At 46.4% G+C, this 12,687-nt stretch overlaps 1 protein-coding gene across 1 annotated transcript; it reads right to left on the reverse strand.

Moving 5' to 3' along the window:
- Positions 1–4,415: 4,415 nt before the first annotated feature.
- Positions 4,416–9,133, reverse strand: LOC308173269 (putative nuclear hormone receptor HR38; the record flags this gene model as incomplete). Its single annotated transcript, XM_080548272.1, has 6 exons — positions 4,416–4,678; positions 4,988–5,166; positions 5,964–6,166; positions 6,979–7,154; positions 7,840–7,969; positions 8,243–9,133. 6 exons carry the CDS (start codon positions 9,131–9,133, stop codon positions 4,416–4,418), a joined length of 1,842 nt encoding a protein of 613 aa, XP_080404398.1.
- Between the last annotated feature and the right edge of the window lie 3,554 nt (positions 9,134–12,687).

A 12,687-nucleotide genomic window follows, 5' to 3' on the forward strand; every position in this document is an offset into this window, starting at 1 on the left:
CAGACATCGGGCACGTACACAGTTCATGAGGAGAAGGGGGGGGGGGGGGGGGCGGGTTGGGGGGGGGGAGTAACGGCTCCTGCCCCTGTGCACTGCCACTCACAAAGTGCCCTCCTGGATGTGGGGTATTTTGGGGTATTATCCTGGGGTGGTCCAGTGGTCTAGCACCAGTCTACAGTGCACACATAATGCCCATAAGGCATGGGTTTGAATCCGGCCCCGTGCCCTGCTGACATGCCCTTTCTCCCTTCTTCTCCTTACCTTCCTGTCTGTCTTCACTGTATCTGTCCAATAAAATGGAAGAATATGAGTGGGACTGCCCCACTTAGAAAAAAGAACTTAGAAAAAGAAAATAAATAAAAAGGGCATGGTACCCACCAAAAAGAGACAACCCATGTACCCCTTAAATGGTTTTGTCTCAAACCAATGAAGCTTTTTGTTAAGCACTTACATGGAGGTAATGAATGCATTGGTGGTCAAACATGAAGGGTCAGACTGCGATTACCATATTAATAATTATCATTACGGGTGAGATGACCACAAAATGGTCATGTCAAAATCTCCAAAACGTCTAAAACTTCAACTCAATCTGATTTTCATTACAGACGTATGACAGTAATGTGTTACATTAAGCAGCGTTTACACCGGTTTAGTAACTAATCTAATAACCAACTGGACCAACTGTCCAACAATTACTAGGGACCAACCTTTTGATACGGCATATAATACTGCAGAGCAATGACAGTGTTAATACGCAGGTGTTCCTGGATACATACAGTCTGCCAGCAAACCTCAAAGCCTCTATCAACTACGATAAGGCCTTTGGATAAGCACACCTGTCAAATGACCTATTTTGAAGTACCATAGGGCCTACTGCTGTATATGGACATACGTTGTAACATCATGAAACCAGAGCTACTGTGGTGTCTGGTCTTCCTGTCAAAGATGTCCATACCCTCAGATGCCCGTAAGAGAGGAGAGTCTATTACCCATCCAATGTACTCATCAGTAGCTTGGGGTTGGGCTGCATGGCTTTCATAACGCCTCCCTCCCTCCCTCCCCTCCCTCCCTCCCTCCCTCCCTCCCTCTTCTCTCCACTCGCCCCCAATTTTCCACTACAGCTGCCAACACCAAAATCCAGATGACTAGCGTGAGCGTGGTCTGAGATCGGGTGTCGCGTGAATACTGGCCGAACACACAGCTCCCACAATCCTGCTCGGCCGTGGCTTGGCTACAAAGTGGCGAAAGATAGCCTCTGCTGATCGTGAGCGCCTTGCCAATGTTACCACCTTGTGTGACAAAAGTCTTTTACAGATCCGAAAATTACCACGCATGTGGCGCGAGGTTTGCACTCCTCTCATCCCCCCCCAACCGACAGTCAAATCTCAAGAAGCTCGACGGTGGTAATAAAAGGCGATGATTACGTTGGCATTCGGCCCCGTGTTCTATCTTGCTTTCTCTCCCCGCTTGTGTACTCTATTCTCTAGGCCTACAATCATGCAGTATAATCCACTCTGAGACCTTGTGATGTTACAATGTGTTGTACTGTACTAGAAAATGAAATACATTACTTATAATGCTATGTCATTATAATTACTTATAATAATACATCCACAGGGAATACCCTACTTTCTTTTAAGACTGAATTATTTCAGTATCTTGCACTACACAAACAGTGCCTTCTGGGCACCAGACAAACAGACAGACACACAGACACACAGACAGACAGACAGACAGACAGACAGACAGACAGAAAGACAGGCAGACAGACAGACAGACAGACAGTCAGTCAGACACACACACACACACACACACACACACACACACACACAGACACACACACACAAACACAGGGAATACCCTACTTTTAAGACTGAATATTTCAATGCGATTCAGGTGAAGTGATGTTGCACTACAAACAGCTTCTGGGCACCAGCAGCCCCTCTCTACAGTATATACTCTATGATATATACTCTATGTAATGTGATTTATTGCCCAAATCCTGAGCAACTCAGGGAAGAAACTAATTCCAAATTCCTTCTGGTTTCCTCTTCATAGCTTGATTGATTTGTACAGCCTGTTCTCTGTACCTCATCATATGATGTGCTTTGGCAACCCACACATGATGGAAAAAGACAGCGTGCTATACATAATATGACGTCATCTACCCTCTTGTGGCACCCTACTTCCCCCTTCTGATCAATCTGATCTGGGTTCTGTGCAAAGAGTGGTTGAACCGAGAGGAAAGAACAGCTTCCTGTTGTGACGTCAAGAGGTGACGAAAACCTAATTCGGTGTAACTTCACATGGAGAGTAGGCGAGTAGACGAAAAAAACACTGTTTTTACGTAAAGAAACCACAGATGTTCTGGAGATCACTGAACCCTAATGTAATCTGGCAACAATATCTTTATGACAAGTAGGAAAAGAAAAATCAGTGAATAGTATAACATAACAAACGGCACCAAATGTACTTTGAAATGTTCTTTTTAATATTAAATACTTTGTCTTTCTCTGAATATATACTTATGTACCACATTACGAAAACTCACAAATATAAAGTATTTCAGTTATAAGTATACACACGTGTCACAAACAAACATAGAAAAGGAAGTAGAACAAAATGTATAAATCTCTGTGTTAGAACGGTGAAATACTTTTAGCTGCTCGTGTTTTTTGTCACATTTCACTGTGGTTTGACTTAAGAAAAATCACTTGAAGTTCATTTCAAGAACGACATTAAAAACAACATAATAAAACTGCACACACTCCTACCCAGGAGCACGTGTAAGGCAACACTTACAGTAGCGGAGGCTCGTATATACACACAAGGTTAAGGATAGGATAGGCCTAGAAGCTATAGCATTAAGGGTCACTTGATTGGGTGCATCCATGTTAAAACTACTGTGAAATTCAACACTCTCTCAAAATCATTCATAATAAATCTCTGTATTAATTATTTGATTGATTCGACTGATTCGTCCCTAGATGATCCATATTCCTTCCCTCCATTTTTCAAGCATTACTGCGTATGAATGAATTTTCAATTCATTAACTCTGCCTGAATGAATCGTCTGCTAATGATGCAAACATTGCACTCATACATTCGTTGAACACGTCGACTCGTATAGACGTACAGACTTAGTTTGTGACTTAGTTTGTAAGGTTTGTGAGATGAAAACCTGCGTAAACCTGTTCCTCAGGATTTAATGATTGAAAAGGCACTTTTCAAATTGTATTTCTGCTGGGGGGGTTTCTTCTCTTTCTAAGGACTTGGTGGTTAAACATAAAATTCACACTTTTAAGGAAAAATAATTGTTTTGTTTTTAATGGTGTTATCTGCCAACACAATCCTGCCAGTAACTACATGCAACGTTGCAGAATGTTGGCAAACAATTATGGCACCTCATTTTCGCGTAGTTTAAGGCTTAAAGGTTGTAATTTCACAACACTAGCCGGCTGTAATTGCAAGTACTGTAGCCTCCCTTTGGTCCAAGATCTTCTGAAGGTGTGTGCAGGAAATAGGTCTAAAACAGATTCAGATGTGATTTTTAAAAATATATACTATAGGACTACACTTGTCAATACGAAAGGCTGTTCCAGTGATTCTTTTGGTCTCTCCACACATACGACCTAGAACACTGCTGACTTTGATTGCTAGATAATGCACTACTAGTGGTAGGATGTGAAAATCAAATCCCATGTTAATTCTTTAAGTGCATGTGTTGTCCGTGTTGCATATGTCCCTGTTCCCTCAGAGCTGTACATACACCAACCGTCGCCCCAAAAGCTCCCCCACCCCCATCCCCGCAGCAGCGTGCAAAGACGTCACTAACACATTTTGCATAGCAATAATCACTCCACAAAATACACAATTACAAAAATAGAGAGTGAGTAGAACAGAAATGCCCTGAAATGTTCTCTTTTGTCTCTTTCTCTTGTTGAATAGAATGTCCGTGAAAATTCCAACAGAGAAAGAAAACAGGCATAACCGTTCGTGTCACCCACAGGTATTTGTTACTAAAAGCTAAATGTGAGAAAAATAACATCTCAGGCCTCTATTAAGTGGTCACTGGACCAGAGGCAGAATCAGACACAGGTCAACAAGTCAACAGGTCAACAGGTCAACAGGTCAACAAATCAACAAGTCAACAAGTCAACAGGTCAACATGTCAACAAGTCAACAAGTCAGTGCAACAGAAAGGGGTGAAGCCACTTAAGGGAGGAAGATGGGAGGGAGTGCCACGCCCCTTTCCAAATTCAACACTAAACAGCCCCAAACTGTGATGGTGAACTCGGAACCAGGCTTCTTCACTCCTCTCCACTTTACTGTATAGAATTCATCAGTTCTTTTTCTCCCCCAGCCCTCAGCCCTCCTCATCCCCATAACGATTGCTCTTTGTCTGTGTGTCCCTTTCAGAAAGGTAAGGTATCCATGAAGATTTTGTCCACGATGGGGGGCGGGGGGACCAGGTCCTCTAGTTTCAGGTAGAAGATGCGCTGGAGGCCCTGGGTGCAGAGGGTCCTCAGCTCGGGGAGTTTGCCCAGCAGACGGGACAGGTAGTTGGGCTGCGGCCTGATGGAGTCTGACCCCAGGCTGGTGACGTGGTCCCTAAGGCAGGTGATCAGGTGGTTCTGGAACTCCTCCACACGCTTGGGCTCTTTAAGGCCGTGGCGATCTGAGAAGAAGAGACAGGGAGATGATTTTGAGGAACATGGAATGGACTCACTACTAGAACCTTAATTAAACTAACAGTGAAACTGCATGGGGCTATAAAGACATAAAAGAGGTGTGTATGCGTGTGCGTGTGTGTGTTTCTGTGTGTGGGTGTGTCTGTGTATGTCTGCGCGCACATGTGTGTGTGTGTAAGTGTACCGTATGTCTGCGCGCATGCGTGTGTGTGTGTGCGCGTGTGCGTGTGTCTGCAGGTGTCTGCGTGTGTCTGCATGTGTCTGCGTGAGTGTGTGTGTGTCTGCTCGCCTCTCACCTGTGATGATGACGAGTGCTGCCAGGCAGGCGAAGGACGATACATCCAAGTTCATGCGGTGAAGGTTCTGAGAGAAGTCCATGATGGAGTCGATCCAGTCGCCAAAGCCCCGCACACACTGCATGCGGTGAAGTACCACGCCGTTGCAGAAGATAAGCTTGCTCTTCTCTGGACTCGACCTAGGGAAGGGGGACACAACACAATGTTACAGTAACATCCAGCGCACAGAATACAGGGCACACAGTAGTGTAACTAACTCTCTTTTGAAAATAATCTGTTCACAAAAACTAGTTAAAAAAAAACGGGTTTGTAAAAAGGCTGCGTTACACTTTGGGATGTTAGATGAGCAGATAGACAGACAGGACTAGCTGTTGTTAAGGTGTTACGTTGTTGTTCTTTTGAGATATTGTATTGTGGCGCCTAGGTGGCGTTGCTCACTAAGGGGCGTGCCACGTAATCGCAAGGTCGCTAGTTCTATTCCGGTCATCGAGCTTTCCTGCATGTCATCCCTCCTCTCTCTCTCTCTCACCCATCCTTCCTGTCCATCTCTACTGTCTTTATCCCAATAAAGCAGACATGCCCTAAACTATTGTGATTTTGTATCTTGCTGCAATTCCAATGTTGAAGAACATATACAATATATAAATATATACAGTATATATAAAATGTTATGTCTTTGCTCTCGATCAAATTTCAGGACCCTCCTTTCATGACTTTTCCTAGATATGTGCGTTCTACCTCCCAGTATCCTTACATTTTCAAAATCACATCAGGATGAGCTAGCATAAAGCTATTTTGCAAGTTTTTCCGTGTAGGAGGCAGGCTAATTAACAAAGCGGCCAACTAGTGGTCGTTGCGTGTAAGTAGCAGCCTCCCGTTCTAAAGACTATGGTCATTCGATCCCCGAGGCGGCTCTTATAGTAGGTAAAAAAAGGCACGGCTGTTCTAGTGTTAAAAGGCTATGGTATTGATCTACCTGTATGCTAGCCGGAGGATGAAGAGTTCCACAAAAGCGGATTCTAGGAGCAGCTCCTGGTCCTCCGGGCAGAAGGCCGTGAACCCGGGGATGGTCTCGGCCCACTTCCGGATCACGTCCATGCTGCCGGTCAGCAGGTCGTAGAACTGCTGGATGTCGTTGGCGTCCTCCTTCTCTGACAGGCTCGCCACGGTCTCCTGGTACTGAGAGGTTGGGAAAGGAAGGAGGAGGAATCCATGACTGCCACTGTTGTTGCTGTCCCTCTCTTCATTGGACGGTACGGTGTGAAATTAGATTAGCAATAAGCTAAACCAGCTATATACAGTATGAAGCGAGAAAAAGTTTAGTTTTAGTAGCTTTTACATTTTTTTTTCTTCAAATTTTATCCCTTTTTCACCCAATTTGGTAGCCAATTGAACCCAACCTAGCATCCAATTATCCCCTGCCTATTGCATAGGATCCGCCGCACGACCCCGTGGCCGGCAGTCCCAGAGGAGGCCGCCAGGCAGACTAGCTGACTGGCTCCTCGAGCCCAGCACCGTTATTCCGGCACCTAGGGGGCGGTGTTGCGCGACGGATCCTTGTCCGGAAATACTCCTATACCCGCCCTCGGGAGCGGCCGCCCAATATGCCGCTCCCCATGTGTGCCCCAGCCATATCCGGATCTGGCGAGCTGGGATTCGAACCCAGTCCCCGGTGGGCAGCATGCACTAGTGGCCAGTGCTTAGACCGCTACACCACCGTGGGGCGCAGTTTTAGTAGCTTTAAGCTAAACTGAATGTGACAGTTGGTGACAGTTGGTGAAACCAGGAACAAGTCGGCAAGCCGATTTAATGTTCGGAGTTTTATTCTGAAAAATGTACATCAGTTTCAGCGTTGTTGAAACTTATGCTGCTGTCACAAATCGTTAAATGTATTAAAACAGAGAGAAGAGGCAACTGCTTGCCCGGAAAAGACCATCGATAAGTTAATGCTGTACAATAAGTCACGTCATGACAAACACGGGGAGCCTTACCTTGGAGTAGTCCAGCTTTCCAATGGCCGGGTTGGAGTCTATGTGTGACCTGACGAGAGAGGTGATGATATTGACAGGTGCGGCGGCGGCGGTGGCGGTGGACACCGACTCGGGTATAGTCTTGGGTTTAGAGGGAAGTCGACCCCTGCGACCTTTGAGGCTGTCTGTGCGGACCACTGTTGGTAAAGAGAGAGAGAGAGAAAGAGAGAGAGAGAGAATGAGTCGCTGACTCGTGTCTGAGTGTACAGTACTCATGTGACATTAGAACAAGAAATGAGCGACCATATCGATTTCAGTTTCTCTTTTTTGATGACTGGCTCTGCAAAGCTTTGGTTTCACATGGCTGTCATTCTTGGCTATAGTTTCACAAGACTGTCGCTGCGAGCTTCAGTTTCACATCACATACGTGTGTTAGTCACAGCTGACTAGTGATTACTGACAGCTTTTATGGGGGCGTGACAGGACATTACCTTTTTTAATAAAAAAAAATCTAATTAGGGCATTTCTGTTTTATTGGGATAATAATAATAATAATAATAACTTCTTTGTATAGCGCTTTTCCTGCAAATGTTGCAGCTCAAAGTACTCCAATCATTATATAATCATAATTTAATTATTTAGTAATTTAACAGCAATATTAAAAAGATGGGTTTTTAGTCTTGACTTGAACATATTTGCTGAGGTTGCATCCCTAATGTAAACTGGCAGTGCATTTCACAATTTGGGTGCATAAAATGAGAATGCAGCCTCGCCAAATCTCTTCTTTTGTACATTCTTTGGTACACAGAGAAAACCAGCGTCTATCTACGGGATAGAGACCGTAGAGATCGGGGATGGGTGAGAGAGAGAGGGGAACATTACCTTCTTTAACCATTCCGACAACAAGGCATTTCTGGAAACGACAGAACTGGCAACGGTTCCTCCGACGCTTGTCGACCGGACAGTCTTTGTTGGCTAGGCACACGTATTTCGCATTTTTTTGTACAGTTCGCTGCAATAAAACGAGGGAAAAAAGGCTAGGTGTTATTACAGCATTAGAGCAGTGTTAACTTAACACACCAACCAATGAACACTGAGAGAACTTTAGTCTTTAGTCTGTAACTAGAACCGAATCAATAGGAAGCACGAACGTGACAGGCACACAGTTACGTCTGTCTGTCTGTCTTAATTCCTGAATCAAAAGAACTATGGTCCTATGGATACATTACAAAGCCAGCAACATCAAAGAAACAGTCACCGTGCAGCCACCCCCCCCCCCCCGTACCTTAAAGAACCCCTTGCATCCCTCACAGGTGCGGACCCCGTAGTGCTGACAGGAGGCGTTGTCCCCGCACACCGCGCAGCGGCCTTCGTTCGATCCCGGGCTGCAACTCTTAGGGGACGACATGGCGCCCTCCATAAGCACAGCGTTCTCCAGGGAGCCCAGCTCCAGGGACATGGGGTTGTAATGGAGGGGGGAGGTGTGGTGCTGGTGGGGGGGGGGTGGCTGGAAGAACGGGTCCTCCTCCCCCACGCCGCCCGGCTGCAGGACCTGGTGCTGCTGCTGCCCCCCCAGGGGAGAGAGCTGCTCCGCAGGGGGGGTGAAGGTGAAGAAGGAGCCGGGCTGCGGGGCCGCTAGGCCGCCCGGCTTCTCGGACACCCAGCACCCGGGCCCTGGGGAGTAGGGGCTGAAGGGCGAGTCCCACGCGGGGCCCGTCGTCTGGCTCGTCGTCTGGAAGCCCGGGGTGGGGGGCGAGGCGGCGGCAGAGACGGGGCTGCCGTAGTAGTCGGAGCCGCAGGAGGACAGCGTCTCGTCGAGGTAGCTGAGGGCGAAGGAGCCCGGGTAGCATCCGTACACCTGGAGGTCGTCCAGCTTGAAGGCCTGGTGGTGGTGCTGGGCCTGAGGGCTGCAGTCCCCCCCCCCGGCCGCGGTGGAGGAGGCGGGGGCGGAGGAGGTGGTGATCTGGCAGGAGTAGGCGTCGAACTCCCCCACGTAGCCGCCGCCGCCCCCCACCAGGGTGTTGATGCTGGGGAGGGACGAGGCGGACAGCTGGTCCCTTTGGTGTCCACCGATGTCCATGGCCAGCTTAGCGCTGAGGTCTGGGTTCAGGAACTCAGAGCTGAAGTAGTTGTTGTCGTAGGGCAAGGATCCATACTGGGTTTGAACACAGGGCATCTCTATGAAAAGGGAATAGAGAGAGAGAACGATTTAGAAAAAAAAACGAATCCCGTAAAAAACAATTAGTTCCTAGTGTCCGCGTTAGCTTTTGTTCTCATCGTTGGTTCTTATCACAAAAGGAGTCACGTCAAAATTAACTTAAGACAATAATTCAAAATCAATTATGAATCGTGTGATCAAATGATCCTCTAGTGATGTATGAGTATACTTCAAGCCCCCCCAGATACGACCCTCCACCCCTCACAATCCCTCCAGCCAAATCAGTGGCAGCATACAAGTGTACAAGTGTACAAGTAAGTGTACAGTACCATCATCGTCTACACCCCCCCCCTCCTCACTAATCCCTAATGTCAACAACAACGCCGGAAAAAGGATCCCCATTCTAACACCTCTGCAACAGTGCATCCCTACCCCATACAAGAAACACTCTCATTCCCCCTTAGGCACACACTTCTCCATCTGCTACAGGCCTCTCGGTGTCCCTCTGGGCATTCCCAGAAAGCCTGGAAACCCGGACGTCCAAGAGACGAGAGTTGAGAGGGATATTGCGTTACTGGCGTATAAAGCTTTGAAACCCCCCCCCCTTCCCTGTTATGAACAGGGCAACCCTCCTAGCCCTCCCCAAAGGCTGACAGTACTAAGGAGTCGAGAGGATTGGGTTTCAGGCGTGGGCCCCGAGCCAACTGTGGGTGGGTAAGGCGACAGAACATCGGAGGGGTGTTTGTGAGGGAAGCTTTAGGGGTCTCTTTAGCAGCTGGGTGTGTGGGTTTTCAGGTTTAGCTGCCTGCTGAATATCAAATTGGATGGTTGGGCTTTTATCAAGGAGGGTTTCTCTCTCACTGGGATATAAAACCACCCAATCACCTGATTAAATCAACCATGATCTTATTACAAACAAAAAATAAGTTACACTTCTAATATGTAAGATTTGTGGTTATTCAGTCAAAGCTTTTAGCGTCTCAAACACTCAATCAAGTTAAGCAATGGGAAACGATAATAACAACATACTAGTTATGATCTCCTATTTAAGAGAGGTGCATCAACAGACATCGCTCCTAGTATGCAGGGTTCGCTCAGTCCTATGCTTGCAGGGCTGACAGTCAGAAACGAAACACCTGTTGCACTAAAAGTCAAAGTAACTAGTAAGTCACATCCTTGACTTCAGAAAACAGGCTCAACATCAAAAGGGTCACGACATCACCTCTGAACTTGGGTGCGAAACATGCACACAGAGAGAGGACATCCACACAGAGAGGACATCCACACAGAGAGAGGACATCCACACAGAGAGAGGGGACATCCACACAGAGAGAGGGGACATCCACACAGAGAGGGGACATCCACACAGAGAGAGGACATCCACACAGAGAGAGGACATCCACACAGAGAGGGGACATCCACACAGAGAGGGGACATCCACACAGAGAGAGGACATCCACACAGAGAGGGGACATCCACACAGAGAGAGGACATCCACACAGAGAGAGGACAGGCACACAGAGAGGACAGGCACACAGAGAGGGGACATCCACACAGAGAGGGGACATCCACACAGAGAGGGGACATCCACACAGAGAGAGGGGACATCCACACAGAGAGGGGACAGGCACACAGAGAGAGGACATCCACACACAGAGAGAGGACATCCACACAGAGAGGGGACAGGCACACAGAGAGAGGACATCCACACAGAGGGAGGACATCCACACAGAGAGGGGACAGGCACACAGAGAGAGGACATCCACACAGAGAGGGGACATCCACACAGAGAGAGGACATCCACACAGAGAGAGGGGACATCCACACAGAGAGAGAGGACATCCACACAGAGAGCGGACATCCACACAGAGAGAGGACAGGCACACTTGATAAGCCGAGTACAACAGACAGACAAGGTGACACCGGACACCTCCTGCGCCTCCTGGGCACAGACAGACAGTCAAAACCGGGGTGGCCACATTTCGTCACCTGTCTGTTTGCTTTTTTACGATCGGTCATTTGGGATAAATGTGATTGGTCTATTTCATAAGCAGAGCTAGATTATAAACAAAACAAGTGAATTGATGATTCCAAAAACAAAAAAATCCACTGTCTCCTCCTTACTCTGCTGGAGCAAAACACTTGAATTAAACGACTAACACTTAATAGTACTCAATGTTGTTTAATCCTAATTAAAACGACTGTAGCCTAACATTGCAGAAAGGCTGGTTGCATTGCAGACAAGTTGGTTACTATCGCAGCACCCGTCGAAACCACAGAAAGTAAGTCCTCCGAAAAGAAGCGAGCGTGCATTATTCTACAGGTGAGAATAAACGAGGAATGCAGAGGGAGGGAGCCCTGGTCTGATCGCAAATGTAAAATATGATCATATTATCTATGCCTAACATTTGGTTCGTCATGTTGTCAAAATTGAGCACCAGCAGGTGCATAGATAGGAAGGACAGGTCCGGTTAACGTACAATAACTGTATGAAGAGAAGCCAATAACTTTATCACAGTTATCAAGGAAACCCCATTATGTAAACACACTACTAGGGCGAATAAAACAAAACATCGAGGAAGCATTTCGGTTTAAATATAAACAAGACCAAAGCACACCAAACACACCCCCTTACACATTCATAGGCTACCATTTGAAGATAATATCTAAGATAATAAAAATAAACAGTCAGTGAATATGAATGTAAAAATGAGAAAGACATCTTACCGACCTGCTTCATAAAAATCCTCTAAATTCCTGCTTTCAGCCAAATTATCATTTATTCCAAATGCGATATGAGATACATCAATATATGAATTCAACTGAACTGAACTCGTGAATTCAACCTGGTGAATGAAATCTCCAGACTTGGGGTCCGGCGCAATATATACACTGACTTTTATTTTGCCGTGACGTCAGGTGGTCCCGACTCGGGGCGTGTCTTTCACCATAAAAGGCAATGGGGGCGGTGATTTTTCCGGGTCATGAGCCAATGGCATCGTTCTGACGCACGCCTGGGATTCCATTGACGTAGGCCGCGGAGCGTCTGATCTAAATTTAGACCCCCGATGACAACGTTATACGCGTGGGGGCTATTACTAACTGCAATAGGCTAAAAATAAACGGCCGGTGATGACATTTTATTACTAAAGGGCCAAGGCGTAGTTAAAAATTGATACCTGCCAAGTACATAGCGCAATAGACTTTATTTGATTTGTCTAGTGAGCCCATAACTGTTCAGTATGAGTGATTATCTGTCCTGGTTTAGGCTATAATGAATGAATGACATTGAATGAATGGTCTTTATTGTCATTAATACAGTACAGGTACCATACAACGAAATTTAGGAGGGGGGGCTCCCCTGGTGCTAGGTAAAAAATACAAAATATACTAAAAACAAGTGTTCATTATTTTAATATAGACCTTTTTTGTAGAACATCATCATTCGTTCTTAATTGGATAGTGTCAGCATATAGCCTCAAAGTGGATTTATAACAAAGAACAATGAAAATTGAGCTACAGAGCTTGAAACATGTGCAGTGTTTCTGACTGTAACATGATACATTATATCA

The sequence above is a fragment of the Nansenia antarctica genome (assembly GCF_963989245.1).
Source record: "Nansenia antarctica genome assembly, chromosome: 18".
Taxonomy (NCBI): Eukaryota; Metazoa; Chordata; class Actinopteri; order Argentiniformes; family Microstomatidae; genus Nansenia; species Nansenia antarctica.